The sequence below is a fragment of the Molothrus aeneus genome, chromosome 2 (genome assembly GCF_037042795.1).
Source record: "Molothrus aeneus isolate 106 chromosome 2, BPBGC_Maene_1.0, whole genome shotgun sequence".
Taxonomy (NCBI): Eukaryota; Metazoa; Chordata; class Aves; order Passeriformes; family Icteridae; genus Molothrus; species Molothrus aeneus.
In genome coordinates, this window is record NC_089647.1 from 111,344,757 (window position 1) to 111,363,523 (window position 18,767).

Here is an 18,767-nt window from a genome sequence, read left to right on the forward strand (position 1 = left end):
CTTTATTTTAAAGCAGTTTTATTGCAGTGGAAAGGATGTTGGTGGCCAGTTTGATTCTTTTCAATAAAAGTGTAAAAATATCACAAAGAAAATACATAAGGAAAAGGAAAAAAGGGAAGGAATGGGTAAAGAGTAGATAGTGGAGACATAACAGCACCCATGGATCTAGTGATGAGACTTGAGTGTTGGCATTTCAGTGTCCCTTGGTCAGAGAGATGATCACAGTCTCGATCCTTTGGCCCACAAAACAAAAAGTTCCTCGGGTTATGTACAGCCAGATTAGCATTGCAACACCCAGACCCCTCCCCAGGAAGGGAATTCTTCATGTCTGACACAGACTGGGGCATGCAGCACCTGCTGAGGGAGAGTTCCAGAAGGTGTCATGGGCTGCTTTGGGGTCCTTGGTGGTCTCAATCCCCCTCTCTTGGTCTTGCCTGCTCCATGACCCCACTTCTGCACCCACACTGGGAGTTATGTGGCCATCATGGACCTGACAGTAAAACTGGCACCAGAAAGATGCTGCCCTACCTTGGTATTTCCCATTTGAATGGTTATTGGTGTTTGAGCTTTAGCAATCCATTAAATCCTTACTGTCTGTGCTCCTTCAGCCTTGCCCTTGGATAATCACTCACAGGTGTTAGTGTTGCAAAATGTGGAATATGTCAAAATTAACTTAAGTCAGGATCTTTTTTGATGGTTGATCTTTGTATATTTCCAAGCCTAATCAGCAAAGAAGGAGAATTAATTGGTGGTACAGAGAGCAGCGTCCCTTAGTTATGGACATCATTATAATGAGCTAATAAGCTCATTATAACTAATCAGCTTTAAGGATGCAGTAAATCAAAATATGAATGTATGTCTTATATGTTGATAACTTGGCAAAAGACTCAAGTCCAGGTATCCTATAACTGATTATATAATAGTAATATTAATGCATAATTATATTATTATTAATAATATAATAATTATTGTAACCAACTTATTATTATAATACTAATAGTCAGACCTACAGGGCAAAAAGACCCTGCCCAGGTGAAGACCCTTCCCTGGAGGATGCATAGAAATCAGCTGGGATTACACAATTTGTGTGGAAATTATTAACCATTCATAATAGAGGGGCTGTACCTGGGAGGTTGCCAACACTGAATTTCTGTGTATAAATAACAGCATGAAAAGTCTGGAGGGGTGTGCTGGATTTGTGGAATACTGTGGAGGCTCCAGAGGCTGCAACTCTGAAATAAATAAATAATCAATGTCTCCCTCGAGTGTGTAATTGCACACCAGGTAACAAATCTGATTTTTGCAGCCAAAAGCAGCTTTGGTTAAAACAGATGAAGCAATCACTCCTCCAGACCAAACAAAACTCACAGAGCAGAGAAGGTGATTTCTTTTTAAAACATGTATATTTAGAACTGTAACGCTTACAATTTCATTAAACAATCTTAGTACAATGTGTTTAATCTAACAGTATCTTACAGAACAATGTGAAAAATGATTTAATAGCAAACCATGAAAATGGAATTAATAATACCTGCAGTGTCAAAGTCACTAACTTGTTACCTTTTCCAGTCAGAGAATCCCAGCAGTCATTCGCACTAAATGATGCTTTGGGTTTTATCCAGAATAAAATGGTATGATTCCCACAGAGAAAGGGCATTCCTTCACAGAAAGAAGATGCATAATAAGAACATTTTCAGCTAGCAGGTCTACTTTATACATCTAATTAGAATTTTTAAATAAAAAATAAAATTAAAGTAAAATGTTTAGACCAGTGCAGGGTGCCTATTCAACTTATTTGTGGTTCCTTTTGAAAAGAGGGTTTGTTTTTCATTTCCCCTTTGTAATTTAGCAGAAGAAAAGAAAATAATAACAATGAGTTTGTCTAATGAGCAGATCCTCACTTCAGTTTTGCTGACAAGTGTTTGACATGGGACTGTTTCCTCTGTGGAGTCTGTTGACAACGCACCATTATAGATCTGCAAGTAGAAAAGGTCATTCTCACATTAAATGCACAAGTTTCAATATCAGAAGCAGGACATCAGAAGAAGTTGTAATTTTTCCAGTCACAGGTGAATTTGCAACATTCACAAAAATTACACTTTTTTTTTTTTACATTTTTTGTATTTACATTTCAGATATAAATAATGAAATTCTTTAAGTTACATGTTTTAACTTTGCTTCACGATTATTCTACATCTGCAAGCTTTCCTGTATCAAACCAACCTCCTTCTTTCATCATGAATGCACAAGTCTGGCCTCTAATCAGTAATAATTACACTTAGCCTTTATGATGAAAGGTTGACTGTTCAAGTATCACATCATACTGAAATTTTTGCCCCAACTTAAAAATTGGGGCAGCAAACAAAGCCACTTGGAAATGGTAATAAAAGAAATTAATCTGGGAACTCAATAAGCCAAATAATTTATTATTAACTTCTATCAATATCTTTCTTTGGTAAGAAATATGCAAGAGGATAACCCAAAGCCCACCCCCAAAAAAAAAAAAAAATCATATAATATGTGACATCACAGTGTCTACTCTGTGAAGGAGAAAGCCTCAGAAAATTAAGGAATTTTGTTCAGTTAAGATTGTTTATAGCAGTAGCTCTTCCATGCATCTAAGTATGCAAATGATGGAAGTTTAATATAAAATTGCAATGGCAGGAATTAACAATGATCAAACAAACAAAATAAAAGCAAACCAGAAAAGCAACTGTTACACCAGTGAATGTGTTGTTGTATGCTCTTGTTATGTTTCTGGCACATGTGTGGAAAAGCCTGTAAATTATTACATAAAAATTCAAGATTTGGATAATTACATCATCCAACTCTACATTCTAAAATATGTAGGAAGCATGAAACAAATCTCTCAGCTGCCCAACAAAAATAAAGAAGTGGTCCAAAGATTTGGATTTTTTGCTTTTTGTTGCCCTGTGTTGGTTGTTGTGATGCAGGGATGTGACTGCAGGAAGAAAACCCAATAGCTGACACAAAACATACTAAAGTGGCAATATAAACTAGCTGACACAAGCCTCACTGTACATTTAAATTGATACAATTGTCTGCTGCTTCCATGGCCAGTGCACGCCGGGTGCCACGGGTCTCCTTGGAGTTAATGATGCAACGAGGACTGAGCAGGTCATTATCCCATAAAGTGCTTTCAAATCCAGTTCCTAAGGGGCTCCTTGTGTCACTCCGAGCTGTCACGTGACATTGACCTCCAGAACGTGGTCGTCCTTGCTGGGAATGACCAGGATTTGCATCCCTGTGCTGCTGTTGAAGACCTGGCCCGGGGAGAAGGGCTGGAGCCGGGGCATGGGCAGACCCTTGTGCTCCCCGCTGGCTGTGGAATGCAGGCTCCCCCTGCTCCTGATGCTGCTGCTGTCAGCCTGCTCATCCACATTCTTGTCCACAGACAGGTTATCGTTTTCAATCCAGCTATCTGTTTGAAAACAAAAGGAAAAAATAGAGTTTTATTCTACCAATTAAGTCTAAAAGGTCATTTCAGAGCTCTGACAGTCAGCTTAACACATGTTCACAGTTATTGATCATCTCTGCTGAGGTAAAAGTCCGTGCACACTTTTGGCCAGCACCAAATGTAATAGAGTGAATTATACTGGTTTAGAAGGAAAATTTCAATAGCATGACTTCACATCTGTCACAAGCTAGAAGGATGCACACTGGCAACTCCACTGACAAAAGCTATGTTGCTTCTCTGAGTGAATTTTCACTCTGGAACTACTCAGTACAGATAAATACTCTACATGGCTGTGGTAATTTAAACTCTGCATCTAACTGAATGGCCCACATTTTCAGCAGTTCTTTTATTTCACATTCAATCCCTTGAAAACTGGGGAAAGAATCTCAAAGCTAATGAAGACACAATTTAGAGAAAATGGAACTGCAGGATTAGAGGGTTATCAAACAGTTTTCACTTGATTATAAATCCAGTGAGAACTCATTTGCATACTAATCTTTAAGGGAAACATAAGAGAACAATGCATTTATTATTCCTCCTCAAAAATTTAGGTGGCAACCCAAATTCAAAGTTCCCATTAGATCAAGTTTCAATTTAGGACTGTGAGTGAAGGTAGCAGAGACACCTTTGAGTACCTGGTCCATATATTGTCAGTGTATTTCTTGCTTTGCTTTTCTCTTTACACAAGAACACAGGAAAAGCAGAGTAATTTCTGTAAGTAGCCACATGGTCAAACTGGCCTTACCAGCATCAAGCTGCATGGAGTGAGCAGAATGGTGAGGGAGGTATTTAAACAATCTGACATCAGGGAAAGGCAGATGCCCAGCAAACAGTGGCATCACTTCCATGTGCACTTTGTGAGTTGCTCGAGGTGCTACAGGCATAGAAATCACTCCAGAGCTTTTTCCACAGACTGCCCAGTTACTACTGTTGTCAACAACTGCAAGAATAAAGAGAAAACACTATACAGTTCTTCTGTGAAAAATGGAGAACCCTCAGGATAGTTTTAGAGCACTTTGAAAATCTGCATTTTAGCAACATCTAAAAGCCCACCAGATTTTATGTGTGAAGAGCTGTGCAAGGTAAGAAAACAGCCCTACACAGAAGGGACCACAGTTGGGCCTCAAGCATGTATCCATCCAGTCTGAAGAACATTTCTACTCCACTGGAAGGCAGATTAATGAGGAGAAAATAAAATATTCCCAGTCTTGCAAAATGAAAACTGTTGTACTAAGCAGCTGTACCCACAATAAAGGAATTTATGCCACAGTATCTGGCAAATGTTATTGTCAAGAAAAAATTAGGGGAAAATTTATTAAAATGCTTAAGAAAAATAGTCTTACCTTCATACATAAGTTTTGTTGTGCAATATCCATCTGATTCTGTTAATGCTTCATCTCTGTCAACCTCAGAGAGCTCAACAAGCCGGGTGATGGACACCTCTAAGGAGCAGAGTGAGCCTGTTTTACAGTACTCTGCATCCAAGGGTGGGAAGATTTCAGTTTTCACATGGTACAATGTCTGTCAGGAAGAAAACAGTGCTGTTATCAGGAAAAAATGGGTGTTCTATTTGTGTTTAAATTGAACTGACAGTGGGTACAGTACCAACTTTACACATAACAGACACATCCTGTTAAATCTTCTTAATGCAAGAATCACTTATAAGCAATGTTCACTTCATTTTCTTGCTCAGTTTAAGAAAATCATAGAACATGGAATCCTAGAATGCTGTGCAATAGTAGGGACCTTAAAGATCATCTGGCTCCAACCCACCTGCCATGGGCAGGGACACCGTCCAGTAGAACAAATCAAATTTGATTCAATCTATTTTTGATACCAACAGTGAAAATATATTTTTTCCTTCACTTCTGTACTTTAACACAGACTTTCAATGCTCCTAAATGGACACCAATCTTACTATTTAAACAATTTTTATCAGTTTCTTAGCTCCTGCCTTTACAGACACATCACTCAGATTCTGAGTAATACAGAACTACTTCATCCTTCCTCCTATCATAGTCCCTGGAATAACAGTGCCCACATCAAAGAACTGATTCTTAATTCCTAAAAAATTAAATTTCTACCAGAAAACCCCCACTGTTTCACACAGGTAGTTGTCTTTAAAAACTCCAGAAAGATGCTGATAGAGGTGCCAAAAATGCTTGTTACATGGCAGTAGGCAAACAAACACCTGAAATGTTGCTCAATGCCAGTTTGCAACAAGCAGATAGAAAACACTGAAAACAGAAAAAAGGATTTGAAAAACAAGAGTCTTCTAATGATGCTGCTTTTCACCCAAGCATCACAAAGGGGAACACTGAGTTTAGAGATGAGATTAAATAATGTTGATAAAACTTCCTATTAAAGGAATTCTACCTAGTCTATGAGCTTCCTAGCTGATCAAAGGAATAAAAAGTTTGTCCATAAAGGGGAAGAAGAATATTTCAGATAATGGCCTAGAAAACCCTAAATATTTCATTAGAGGAGCTCATCTCAAGCACTGCAAAAAACTACTCAGATGCTTTCAATAGCAAAGATATTTTGGAAATTGCAATTTGCTTTGGAGAGCACAATCTTAAGCCAGCAGGGAAAAAGCAGCTCAGTAAGCTGCAGACAATCTCCATGGCACCAACCCAGGAAGGTGAAAACAGTAAAAAATGGAACACAATTAAGCACAAGTGTTACAGCTCTGACCACATTTCTGTGGCAAGGATATGATTCCACTACATCACATCAGGCTGCAGCTCTGTCACTCACAAATTGACTTCCCAATGATTCTAAGTGGGTATCAACCTCATGATATAAACCAATTTTTTCTAATATATTTCTTATTTTTCCCTTTTCACTCCTTAGGAAACCTCAGTTAAGGAGGAAATACTCAGTTAAGATATGCTACCCTATTACTTAGGGAATACTTACAAAAAAATTTTCCACTTGGAATTCGTAAGTGAACGGCTTCAAGATAAGAGACTGTTCTTCAGAGGTAGCTGGACAAAAGCTGACTGAAAACAGGCACTGCAAGGAGAGAGGAAGCTCTTTTGTCCACTTCAATTCCCATACAAAGAATATTGATTGCTTACTGTACACGACCTGAAAGAGAGTGTTTAGAGTGTTAGCTGCTTCCTTCCTCTGAGAAAGAAGAGGAAATGCACACATGAATGCGTTTGTCTGTTCTGGCATTGGTACAGTTTACAGAAACAAACTGTAAATCATTAGGGAAATATGGAACAAAATGACTAACAGTGAATCTTTTTCACAATGCACATATTTTTAAAAGAAAGGATCCATTTCACTGTCAGAATCAAATGTTTCAAGAGGAAACACTTCACATTCAGTGAAGTTCAATTTCATATTTTAAAATATTTAAATATTTAATAAAATTATTAATATGTTCTTACATACTTTTTCTAGGCACCAAGACTGAACAATTTAATATGTTCAGACAAGGCTGAAAGAAACTTGAAGGTTGCCCAGGGAACTTGTGGATATCCCACCTCTGGAAGTGTTCAATGCCAGGTTGGATGGGGCTCTTCTGAGCATCCTGGTCTAGTGGAAGGTGTTTCATTCCCCAGTCCAGGGCAGGGGATTGAAACTTGCTCATCTTCCCCTTCCAACACAAACCATTCTATAATTCTGTTGTAAGAAACAGTTCTGCAACTGAACTGGTTTACAGCTGTATTTAATTGGAAATCTGTCTCTGCCTGACTTTTTTTTTCCCAAAACCCAATGACAAGCTGCAACCATAAGATGAATAAATTGAATAAACCAGCAAGTGAGTTTTACCTGTTGAGATGCAGGGTTGAGAGGTACCAGCTGCAAATCTGTACACTCAGCAGAATTTTTTAGGCTGTAGTCTGAAAGCTGGAAACAGAGTTCTGACAAATTCTGTACGCAGACTTGCACATATTTCCTGAAAAATGCGACACAGTTTTTTCAATAAAAACTGAGGAGTTACACTGGAAGAGTCCATGTCCATAAAACAAGGCTGTAAAACATCCTCTTTCACAGTAAACAAAACCAGACTACACACAAACAGGATAACTGGGTTCATCTTCTGGTCTTATTTCCAAAACCACGAATTTGTTTTATTGTCATGAAAGAACACGAAAGGAAATGCACAAGCTTCCACAGGGAAGATAGTAAAAGCCCAACTTATATATTTAAAAAAACCTGCTATAAATATGAGTTATGAAACCTCATACAGCTCCATACTTTGTAAGAAGAAACAATAAATAAATAATGAGTACATTACCGTTTGCCAGCTGACAGCAAGGAATGCTTGGCATTAAAGGGTATGCAGAATGTTAATGCAATAATAGTGGAGTAAATTGACCAAGGACAATCAATGGTCACCTACAGGAAAAAAGGGAACACAGTTCTTATTTGCAGTTGTCTTTGGCACAATGATTTTGCTTTTCTTTTCCTTTTTAAGTGAAATTTTTCTCATCAAGTGTCTATATCTAATGCATACAGGAGGGGAAGAAATAAACATTTTTAAAAAATCACTATGTAAAATCTAATCTGAAAAAATAACAGGTTTTTGTTTGCCTGTGAGTGGGATATGAAATCTCAAAGCAGCTTTTTCTCTAGGAACTAACATACCCAGTTCTAAAGACTATAAAAAAAAGGAAGGGGAATAGCAGAAAAAAAAAGGACACCAATGGCATCTCTGACACCTTTACCCCTGGTAAAGGTCAATATAAAATAAACTGCTGTAAGATCTATTATTTTAATGTCTTTATAATAATTTAATATATCAAAATATTTTTATAAATGCATTTAATGTATATTTGTTTTTATTTGAAGTAGCACACTTGACTTCATCTTTCCCATGAATCAGAAGCAGGAATTAAAAGACCACCATGCTACCTTTTACAAAGACACAGGCACCCTCTATGCTTTATAAACTGTGTTAAAACACTTAAAGTTTGATTACTACCCAAGGGAACAGTTGACAATTTATTAACAACAGTGTATATTTCTGCTTATATTTGCAATTTCTTTACATTTTAACATTCAGTATGATTTTTGCATATATGCCTTTTGAAGGAAAGTAAGTTCTAAACAAGCAAGTTCCCCCTCACCACCACTTCTATTTTGTGAAGTGCTTACCCCTGCAATCAAATACATTTCATAATAAAAAAGTTAAACTACATCTTACTTTTTGATCAACAGTAGCCATGCAGTTGTCCTGTTTCTGCTTCTCTTTGTTTTTTCTGTGATTTTCTTTATTTGTAGTATTTTCCTTCTCTACTGCAGATTCTGTGGCTGATGGCAAATACATGACTTCTAGTTCAAATTCAATCACGTGGTAAGCAGGGGCCACTGGCAAGCTGATGCTTGTGATCTTCTCAGAAGACTGAATCCTTAATGATGACTCTGAGATCTTTTCTATAGATGTGTAGAATGGGAAAAAAAGCAAATAATAGAAAAATATGTGGTGCCATAACCACCTCCCAGCAATGTTTCCAAAAACAGCAATGAGAAACCATGTTAAAAAACTCCACAGTAACCTCTTCAAACCAGCTATAATCTGCACATGTTAAATATTTAACTTCCCATGAGTAATGCTCTATCCTTCTTTAACTGCAGGAAGTTAACCACCACATTCCATGTAATAAAAGGCTCCTAATGCTCAGGAAAGAACTGAGAGGGCAATTTAACAACAAACTTCAAACCAGCTAAAGAGCAACTTTAGCTCATCATATAACACTTATTCAAGTTTCTACAAAGTGAAAGCACCTTGTTAAGCCTCATCATTTCACTTCAAGCAACCTTGGACACACGTGCAGCAGTTTCATATGCCTTCTGGATTTCATCAATGGAAGTAAAATTGTCCAATTGTGTTTGTCAAAGTTCATACTACTGGTTTGAAGGTGAAAACTTGAGACTGAAGTACTCAGTTGTAAATCCCTAAAATTGTTCTTAATAATGACTATTGACAAGCAGTGTCAGTGCTCTTAATGCTGTAAGTATTAAGCTTCAGGATGACTGAACTTGTGGGCCTTTTAAAGATGATTCCTTTCCAGTTCCTGGCTTACCCCTGGTGTTGGAGTAGATGACAGCCTTGCTCTCGGGGTGGTACAGGATGGGCATGGCATCGGCGTTGCTCAGCTGCAGAGTGTCCCCGCTCTTCATGCTGTAGTGACCAGTGGTCACTGTGAACTTCACCTTCTGGGGAATGCCAGCCAAAAGGCTCTCTGGAGGACAGAGCAGGAATTGTTAACAGATTCCAGCACGTGGTGACAGTGCACTAAGCCTTGTTAGCAGACAGTTGGTCACACAGTGGGGTAACTTACAAGTGTGGGGTTTTGGTGTTATGGGACACATTAAACCCAGCTCAGATACAACTTGTGGGGAAACCACATTTCAACCTGAGAGCCCAAACCCACTGCATCTTGGATAGCTTACATGAGCTGTCTCTCTAGCACAGATTTCAGTGAAATACAATAACCCCAAAGAATTTACTAAGCTTTTAAAGTTCTCCAGGTTGCAGACAGCTCTGTATTTTCACACCTGTGATTCCAGTCACACCCATGTGCTGTATTTACATGATCAGCACAGCAAGAATGCCAGTGTGCACACAGAATGAGAGCTATCAGTTTCATAGGGGTCCCTAATTTGATTTATGCCCAATATGCCTGTCCTTCCTTAGCCACACACTGCAACCTGGAAAGCCAGCACAAAATTCATATCAATTCCTCAGCTGTCACACTCAGTAGCCTGAAAACAAATCACTATTATCTTCCATTTATACACTCTAATAAACACTACAACAACTAGTATTCAGCTGTCCCTGAAACCAATGGATGCATTCAGTATTCATTTTTGATAAGTTATATTTTTTCTAGTAGAGAATCCCACTTCTTACTTATTTCTTGTAAATATCAAAGGGACTCTAGCATTAAGTTTGGAGGAATTTCTTCACAGAAAGGGAGAATACACATTGGAATGGGCTGCCCAGGGAGGTGGTCACTGTCCCTGGAGGTGTTTAAAAGGAAGACTGGAAGTGTCACTCAGTGCCATGGTCTGGGTGACAAGGTGGTGTTTGGCCATAGGCTGGACCCATCCCAGAGGTCTTCTCCAGCCTAACTGATCCTGTGATCACAACCAGTAAGGAGCTCAGTCAATCACAAATGTAAATATTCACGTCTAGTCAGTGTGGCAGCTCAAATCACACCTGATATTTCAGTGACAATGCATGCTCGAATCAGGGTTCAAACGTGACACTATGTGTTGTTCAGTTGAATTAGTTGTTCAAAACAGGCCATCACTGGCAGGATATGATGATGGATAATTTAAAAAGCAAGGCTGTATTTCAGACTCACAAGGCAGAGTAAGGCAAACTGAGTAATACTGAAGCCATGAAACACTTTCTCTAGTCCCACAGGAGCACAAGAGGAATCATCAAAGCAGCTTCAGCACAGCCACTGCACCTACCAGTCATGGGCTCCACTTTGAGCTGGGGCTCCTGGGAGTACACATCGTACTGCACGATGGGGTAGATGTGAAGAAGGACAAACTGCACCTTTCCCACTGAAGTGCACAGCTGCCTGAGCGTGTATGTCCCAGGTTCTTTGGCCTTGGAAGAAAAACATTTGAATTTTTTTCCTAATGTTAAGAAAATACTCCTAGAACAAGCCCTCTGCTAAAGAACAGCATGTTTCCATCTCATTTTTATCAGGTACTTTGGGTTTGTAAGTTAAAATTGCAGATTTCAGAAAACTCAGTTTTCTGAGTAAATGACAAGATTTACACAAAGGAGCACCTTTTGCCCCACTAAGATAGAAACTGTCTGATTCCAGAAAAAACATCATAATTAACCAGTGCTAATACTAATAATCAGGATAACTAATGTAGTAGTTATGCTGTCAGTTTGTTACTTTGGGGTGTATTTTGCCTTATTTGTTGGTTGGTTCCCCCCCAAAATGCAACATACATGAAAAAACATTTTTAAGTACCTAAACAACACCTGTGCTTATTTGGCTAATTCATAAAAACAGTTATAAAATCCCAAAGCATTTATCTAAGGCACAGCTTTCAGCTCCAGCTATTGATTTCACACATTCCCCACCACACAACCTGAGTCAATGTTTACAATAAAGTAACACATACATATTTAATTTCCAACTCTTCCCATTTCCTGAGTAATGGGATTCTGGATGTTTCTCAATAAGATTAAAAACAAAAGCAAATCTGTAACACCTTATAGTATATTTATTCTTGATTCTATTTTCTCTTAGGGACTGTAGGGAATGGGAAATGTTTTCTTTTATTCATGTGCCACTTTCCAAGTGTAATACATAAATAACAATGCTGGGTAGAATTAAATAAGTCTACAAGTTATGGAGAAAAGCTATACCAACTCAACAGTCAAACCTCATGCAGTTATTTACATGGCAAATCCAGACTGAAATTCAGTATTATGCATTCTGACATTAAAGTCACTACATTTTAGCCCTAAAAAACCAGAAAAGCATGAGTAAACTAATACATAATATACACATACTTTAAATCTTAGCATGAGATGGGAATATGGGTCTAAAGAATTTAGACAATGCTTTCTCATCTCTTTTAAGGCTTGTAAAAATTTGGAAGATTGCTGTCAGCATAGATAAGGTTAATCATCACTGTAAGATCTACAGAAATGATCAAACCCCTCTGGGTCATAGAAGCACAGTCATTCCTCTTCCTCTTCCTGCAGAAGTGGTGCAATTAAGCATTACTTTAAGAAAATCCAGAAAACAAGTTGCCAGCAGTTTCTATCCCCTGGCCAGCTGTGTAATCCAGTAAAAGTGACACAGTGTATTACTACAATGATAATGGATTTTTAGTAAATATTTTTTAAATACTGCAGCTCAAATCCAGAGACACTTATGTTGTTTTATCTCATAATACACTGTTAAAATTATAACATGCTCAGATTTTCCCTTTAAGGACAGATAAATCATGCCTGAAACAACTGTATTGTGGGATTCACACTGAGCAGTCTTCCCATGCAAAGTTCTTTCCTTGAAAGGAAGGTTGGGAAAATAGCAAAGTTATAAAAGTAAGGCTGTGCATCCCCCAGTGGCTACCAGATTCACAGCAGAACCAGACAAATTCAAAGCAGAGCTCTATCTAGCTTTTCATCCATCTCTTCTTCTGCTGTTTCCAATTGCATCCTGATCCCACTAACCCCAAATGCCAGGTCAGTGCAGTCCCTAACAGCTCTCTTCATCTGAAATCCACTTTTACATACATGTGAATTCATTTTACAGAATATGGGATTTCCAGCCACCAAGGCCTCTGATCCAAATCCCATTAACCTGTCCCAATCCTTTGAAAGGATGAGAAACCTCAGAAATTAGGTCAGTAGGTAGTTCAAATGACTGCATTGCCATTCCACAGATGATAACCAGTAACTAATAAGTTAGTTAACTTAGATGATGACTAATGGGGACAATTTTAATTCCAACATCTTCTAAATTCAAATACTTGTAGCTGATCTCAACTTCTTGCAGGTAGGTTTACTACATCCCCCAAGAGAAAAATTATTCTACCACCCTCTGCAGAGGAGAAAAGGCTGTCAACCAAATTTAACCACACAATCACTTACTGAATGGCTGGAAAAAGAATTCACATCAAAGCTTTTAGACGTTATTCTGAATAACCTCAAAAGCACAGGCAGACTTCATGAGCAGTACATCATATTGTATATGAATTTATCAGTTCAATTTTTGTCAGCAATTGTCAAGATGTTTAAAATAGGTTTAGGAAGGCCGACTCAAATGATTTCAAGTAGAAGAGTCATCTGTATGTTTTAGCATAAACACAACAGCATCCTTTCAAGGGAAATGATGGTGGAGAACAACAAAAAGCTGCAAGGGGAATGGATGATCCAAGTGTAACAGGAAGCAATCAATACCTGTATATACAAAATAGGCACCACTCACCAGCACAACGCTCTTCCTCAGCCAGCATTTCTACTTTCTCTACAATCGAGTGCTGCAACCACCCAGCTACAAAAACATACCTGAATATTGAAGGTTATTTTATTGTCCCCTGGTTCCAGAGTCAAGTTGCTGCACTTCAGGACGTGAGCCCCATCCTCCAAAGTGAGCCCTGAGGGCACGTCCAGGGAGCTGCTGCTCTCCTGGCGCCGCAGCAGCATGTGCGCGTTCTTGCAGATGATTCCTGCCGTGTTCAACGCGTTGTCCGAGGGGCTCCTCTCGTACATTTCAGCCAGCTCCAGGGCTGGCAGGCTGTTTCTGGACAAAGGCAAGCCTGTCATTTCACTAGGGAAGCTGATGACACCGTTGGAAGTTTTGTGCTTGGTGAGCCACTCGGCTGTTTTCCTGTAGCTGTTCTTCTCGATGCTGAAGTGAACGTGGATGGCAACCTGGTCCACCTGGACAGGGATGGGCATTTGGCTCAGCAAAGTCAACTCGATGGACAACTTTCCACCCACATGGACAACAGCATTTGGAGGGTCAAAATGCAGAGTTTTCAGCTGGGCAAAGGAGTGCATAGGCAATATAACCTTTTGACCTGCAAAGATAAAAACAGGGATTTTATTATTCTCCAGTGCTGCTGGAGATGAGCAAAATTTTTCTCTTAAAAATTCAATCCCTAGAATTGAATGGATCAACAAATTTTCAACAATGAATTATTTCTCAACAAATCACTGCTTTCTGATTTTTTATCTTGCATGAGAGTTAAACAACACTGAGATTTGTTTTACTTAGACTACAATTTCCATTTCCAGGCTATTAAAAACAACTGAATTAAGAAAGATTGTCCAATCAGAAGTTGAACATTTCACCACTACAGAACACAGTAGCATTAAGTGACCAACTTCCCAGAGCTTGTACAAAATTAAGAAACTAATAATCAGGCTGCTGCCTTGAGCCATCAGCTCTGCCGTGCAAGGGGTTTTCATTCTCTTTTCTACATTCCAAAAACAACCCTAAGGCAGCACCTAAAATTAATTAAGAATCAAGTCTAAAGTAACATATTACTTATGGTACATCAAATCATTGCAAATTCTGCGTATTTCTTCATATAAAATATTTCTGCATATAAAATAAGCAGTGTTCAGATCTACAGGAAGTATTCCATATGAATTTGAATTGTGATTAATATCTGATAAGAAGATATTACTGAAGCAGCATGAAGAATAAAGAGAGGAAACAGGATGGACAAAACAATAAACTGCATGTGGATGGGCACAGATCTAACATCAAAATCCAGGATGCCCCATCACAGAGCTGCCACTTGCATGCCAGCACTGAGAGACAAAGATAGGTTAGGAATTGAAAAAAACTCACCACACAATAAATTATGGGCTGTTAAAGCAGAGAAACATAAGTGAAGGAAAACAAAGACTTTGTAGTTTTTAAAATAAAAATGTTAATTACACTTTCATCTTTGACTATTCTTCATTAGAGGAGATTTATAAATGTTTTGGAAAACACAAGTTTAGAAATTATACTCAAAATAATGAATCAAATGAGAAAAAGCCTCCCCATCTACCTTTAGGGAACAACCAGATTGGAGAAGCTGAAGTTTTAAGACCCAGACTCACCTTGGTTTTCTGCTTGCTGATTGGTAAAATCGAGTATTTCTTGGCAAAATCTTTTGCGTTCCTCTTCTGTTAAGTGATTATCACCAGCTAAAAGGCTGCTTGTTTGGAGATAACTACTGAAGTTAAGGAAACAGGAGACAGAAACCCACAACAATTACAAATTTGACTGAAAACAAGACATTCAAGTACTGCTTTTCTGAGCTTTAGAGACAAGACCTCCTGTTATCATCGCTGCACTTTTCCACTAGAAAAGAAAAAATGGAAGATTTACCATCATCTGAGAGTATTGCAGAATCTCAATATTTCTGTAGCAGACCTAAAAATATGATCCATAATTAACCAGTGCAATCTTGCCTCATCTAAAAAGATTCACGAGCATAGAAAATTCATTATTTTACAATAATCCATGCAGTGTGCAAGGTAAAGACACAATGTCTTGTATCTCTGACTGGCCAACATTTAGCACTAAATAATCTTGAGTATTCTATTTTATACCAATTTACCTGGCTGAGAATCTGCCAGCTGTTACAGCACCACTTATCATAACTAAGTCACAAAACATTCTTTAAAATTTTAAGTGCTGAAGATAGAAATGATCACTTGGAATATTTAGCTAAGAATGCAATATTACTGGCTCAGATTCCTTATGAGCATTTGCACTGAAGCAGAAAAATTTAGGAGTGCTTAAAAGTGATGTGAGAATATTTTGTAATTACTGCAGCTCAAATCTAGAAAAGCTTTCATTGTTTTATTTAATAATAAATTTGCAAAGGAGGCTGACATGTAAAATGTATCTTGTTCTAAAAGCACATGAACCAACAAAAAACCAGCACAACAGAACCACCCCCAAAATACACTCTATGGTATCAAATAACTCAGCTGTCTCAGCTCAGACTCAGAATGTCTGGCAGCCTTTACCATTAAATAAAAGTTAGAGATATGTCAGAAAAATAATCCCAAGCATCATTTTTCCTGTCTTCATTGTCCTGGCTCTGCCTTAGAGGATACTTTTCTATCTGGCCGAGCTGCTTCTGACACTCGGCCAGCTGCTTCCTCGTGTGTGTGACCAGCAGAGCCCAGCCCTCAGCAAGGTAGGTTTTCAGTGCTCCTTGAAGATACACCTCTGCCTTCTGGGGACCTTTCTTCCTCCTTGGAAAATGAAAAAATGAGCACAGGACAATGTAAGAACCTTTGCAGCCAGGAAAACTCTGCATCTTTTCTCCAAGTGCTGATGGGGAAGGAACATTGCAAGTAAATGCAGGACAAAGTGCAGTGATCTTGAATTATGGTAATCTATGCTGTCTATGAATTATGATCTTGAATTTTCTGGTAACAGATCAACATATGGGCCTTCCTTGTTGCAATTCACTTCAGCAAGTAGAAATGCAATTAATGTCATTATTCCATATGCAGATCTATCCCAAGTCAGAGCAAATGAGGTGAAGGAACCTCCCACAAATGAAACAAAAGCCACCCAAAGCTTCTGACAGTTAACTAAAAATTTGCTTCCTCAAAAATTTTAAAGCAGAAGAATACTACAATGAAAATTTTAATCACCACACAGCAGTTCCATGGCAGTCTTTAAACCTAACATTACTTCCTCTGATAAAAATTTAAGTTAATTTGGGAGAAACTGTTGCAATGTGGAGATCAGACTGCTTAAGTGAATATCGGTGGGAAGCATGCCCCAACATAATTTTCCAAAAAAAACTCTTATGACTCCCAAATTCTAAATAAGAAATACAAAATGACACTGAAAAATGCAGGAGGTTTTCTCAGTGGATTTGAACAGCAGGGATAAAAAGAACAAAAAAAAAAAGTGGAAATCAGGAATCAAATCACTGTTTCACAGGAGGGGAAACAATCACTTTGCAATGATAACCTCAAATATGAAATGCATTACTCTCCAAAGACATGTTTCCTGGCTTTTTTAGATAGATGCAGTTCATATATGTAGTTAAGGCAACAACTGCATTTACTATAGCCTGCTTGCTAAGGAGGCCTCTAACTTGTTTCAAAGTTTACAGTTATCTTTCCCAGCCTTTTCTCCCCAGAAGAAGAAAAGATCAAGCTAAAGAACACAGAACAGTTAAAGGTAAAAGTACAAAACCATGAGGTGAGAATTAAGGTTTGATAAGAGAGATTGCTAGTTTTCTTTCTTTTTTTTCCCCTGAAATAGGGTTTGTTTACATTTTAAAAAATACTTTTTAAAATTCCTGTTTAATTACAGCATATCTTCCTCAGGAATAATTTTCAACCTTTTCAAAGGCAATGCATTTAGGACATTTTAAAGAGTCATTTACATATAAAACTCTGCCAAGTCCTTTCCCACAAGCTTAGCTGAGCGAATTCTTCCAATATTTGTGTACATTTCAATGGTGGCATGGGACAGATCCTGTATAAAAGAAAAGAAACCATTATGAGCTTTATGTATTTTTGGCAGCTGTATGGTTATTTCACACAAACTCATAGCAAGAGACTAAGTTACTGCAACAAAATGCCCAGAATGAGTCACATTTGCCCTGAGCACAAAATACTCAGCAGGTCACCTTCACTGCTCCTGCAGCTGGTCATATCCCACATCTGTGAATGCTAACTTATAGTCAGAATAATTATTTTCACAAGATTGCCTTAAAGGAATTTTGTTTGCCTTCCCAAATTGAAGTTTATCCCTCATCCTTAAGCTTTAATCTCCAATGCAGCCACAGTGTCCAAATGTCACCCTCCTCCCCTTGCCCTAAGCTTTAATAAAAGCAGCAAACCTTTCTCACAAAATTAGCATTTACAACACACACACTGTGTTCAAGCATTCAAATTCTTTCAAAAGTCCATAATAAACTCTGGCCAGATATATAAAAATACAAAAAATATATCACATGGTGACAGGATAAAGGGGAATGGCTTCAAACTGAGAAGATTTTTTTTTTTAATGCAAATAAATTATCTTAGGTGTGTTAGTAAGTTTTAACTAATTCTTGTCTACTGAATACAGGGCAATATTAAATATGGGCATACATAAAATGTATATATTTACATGACAATTACACAGAAAACCATCTTTTAGAGTCTATCTGATAGCTGAATTTCCATTGCATAAAAGTGCAGTTGTAAATACAAAGAGAAATGGCAATTCCTCTGGCAAACACTACAGATCCCACTTAGTTTCTTAAATTTAGGAAGTTACTGCTGAGCTTAGCAGAGATATTCAGGTGCAAGATGGAACTGAATAGGTAAGAGAAGCTGGCAACTCTCGTGATTTTGTGTGATCCAGCCACACAACTAGTCCCATAAATAAATGAAAATAAAAGTGCAACCCAGTATCTTCAGACAAAATGTTTTGAGACTTTTTCTTTTGATAAAATTTTACAAAATTAAAGTATCACATAGTTTTCATGTTTCAAAAAAAGTATTCAATTTTCCTTCAAGCTTTCTCCAGAAAATCTTCTTTGCCATATGCAAATATGAGAAATTTTAAAGGAAAATTATTTAAGGAAAAAAAGCCCAAGCAAAACTGGTTGGGAAAAAAAAAAACCCCAAACAAAAAACCCAACAAAAACTGTCAAACCAAGCCCTCAAAAATCAAACACATTCTTGTGACAGTCAAGAGTATTTTGTTTTATTTAACAATCTTCTACTTGAAAAACAAAACCAGCAAAATAAAAAAAAAACTTGAAATCATTACAATGGTTCCTCAGTTGGGGAGCTGTCAGGAAATAAAAGATG

At 37.9% G+C, this 18,767-nt stretch overlaps 1 protein-coding gene across 1 annotated transcript in view; it reads right to left on the reverse strand.

Moving 5' to 3' along the window:
* Positions 1 to 1,384: 1,384 nt before the first annotated feature.
* The window catches only part of TRAPPC10 (trafficking protein particle complex subunit 10), a 37,925-nt gene continuing 20,542 nt past the window's right edge, over positions 1,385 to 18,767 (reverse strand). The window contains exons 11-23 of the mRNA XM_066545514.1: positions 17,348 to 17,439; positions 16,053 to 16,193; positions 15,045 to 15,157; positions 13,494 to 14,008; positions 10,919 to 11,060; positions 9,520 to 9,678; positions 8,640 to 8,869; positions 7,731 to 7,831; positions 7,262 to 7,388; positions 6,398 to 6,568; positions 4,822 to 4,999; positions 4,224 to 4,418; positions 1,385 to 3,442 (exon numbers count right to left, since the gene is read on the reverse strand). Of these exons, the coding sequence (XP_066401611.1) occupies positions 3,204 to 3,442; positions 4,224 to 4,418; positions 4,822 to 4,999; positions 6,398 to 6,568; positions 7,262 to 7,388; positions 7,731 to 7,831; positions 8,640 to 8,869; positions 9,520 to 9,678; positions 10,919 to 11,060; positions 13,494 to 14,008; positions 15,045 to 15,157; positions 16,053 to 16,193; positions 17,348 to 17,439 (2,403 nt within the window). The 3' untranslated portion in view covers positions 1,385 to 3,203. The remainder of the gene's footprint in view (positions 3,443 to 4,223; positions 4,419 to 4,821; positions 5,000 to 6,397; positions 6,569 to 7,261; positions 7,389 to 7,730; positions 7,832 to 8,639; positions 8,870 to 9,519; positions 9,679 to 10,918; positions 11,061 to 13,493; positions 14,009 to 15,044; positions 15,158 to 16,052; positions 16,194 to 17,347; positions 17,440 to 18,767) is intronic.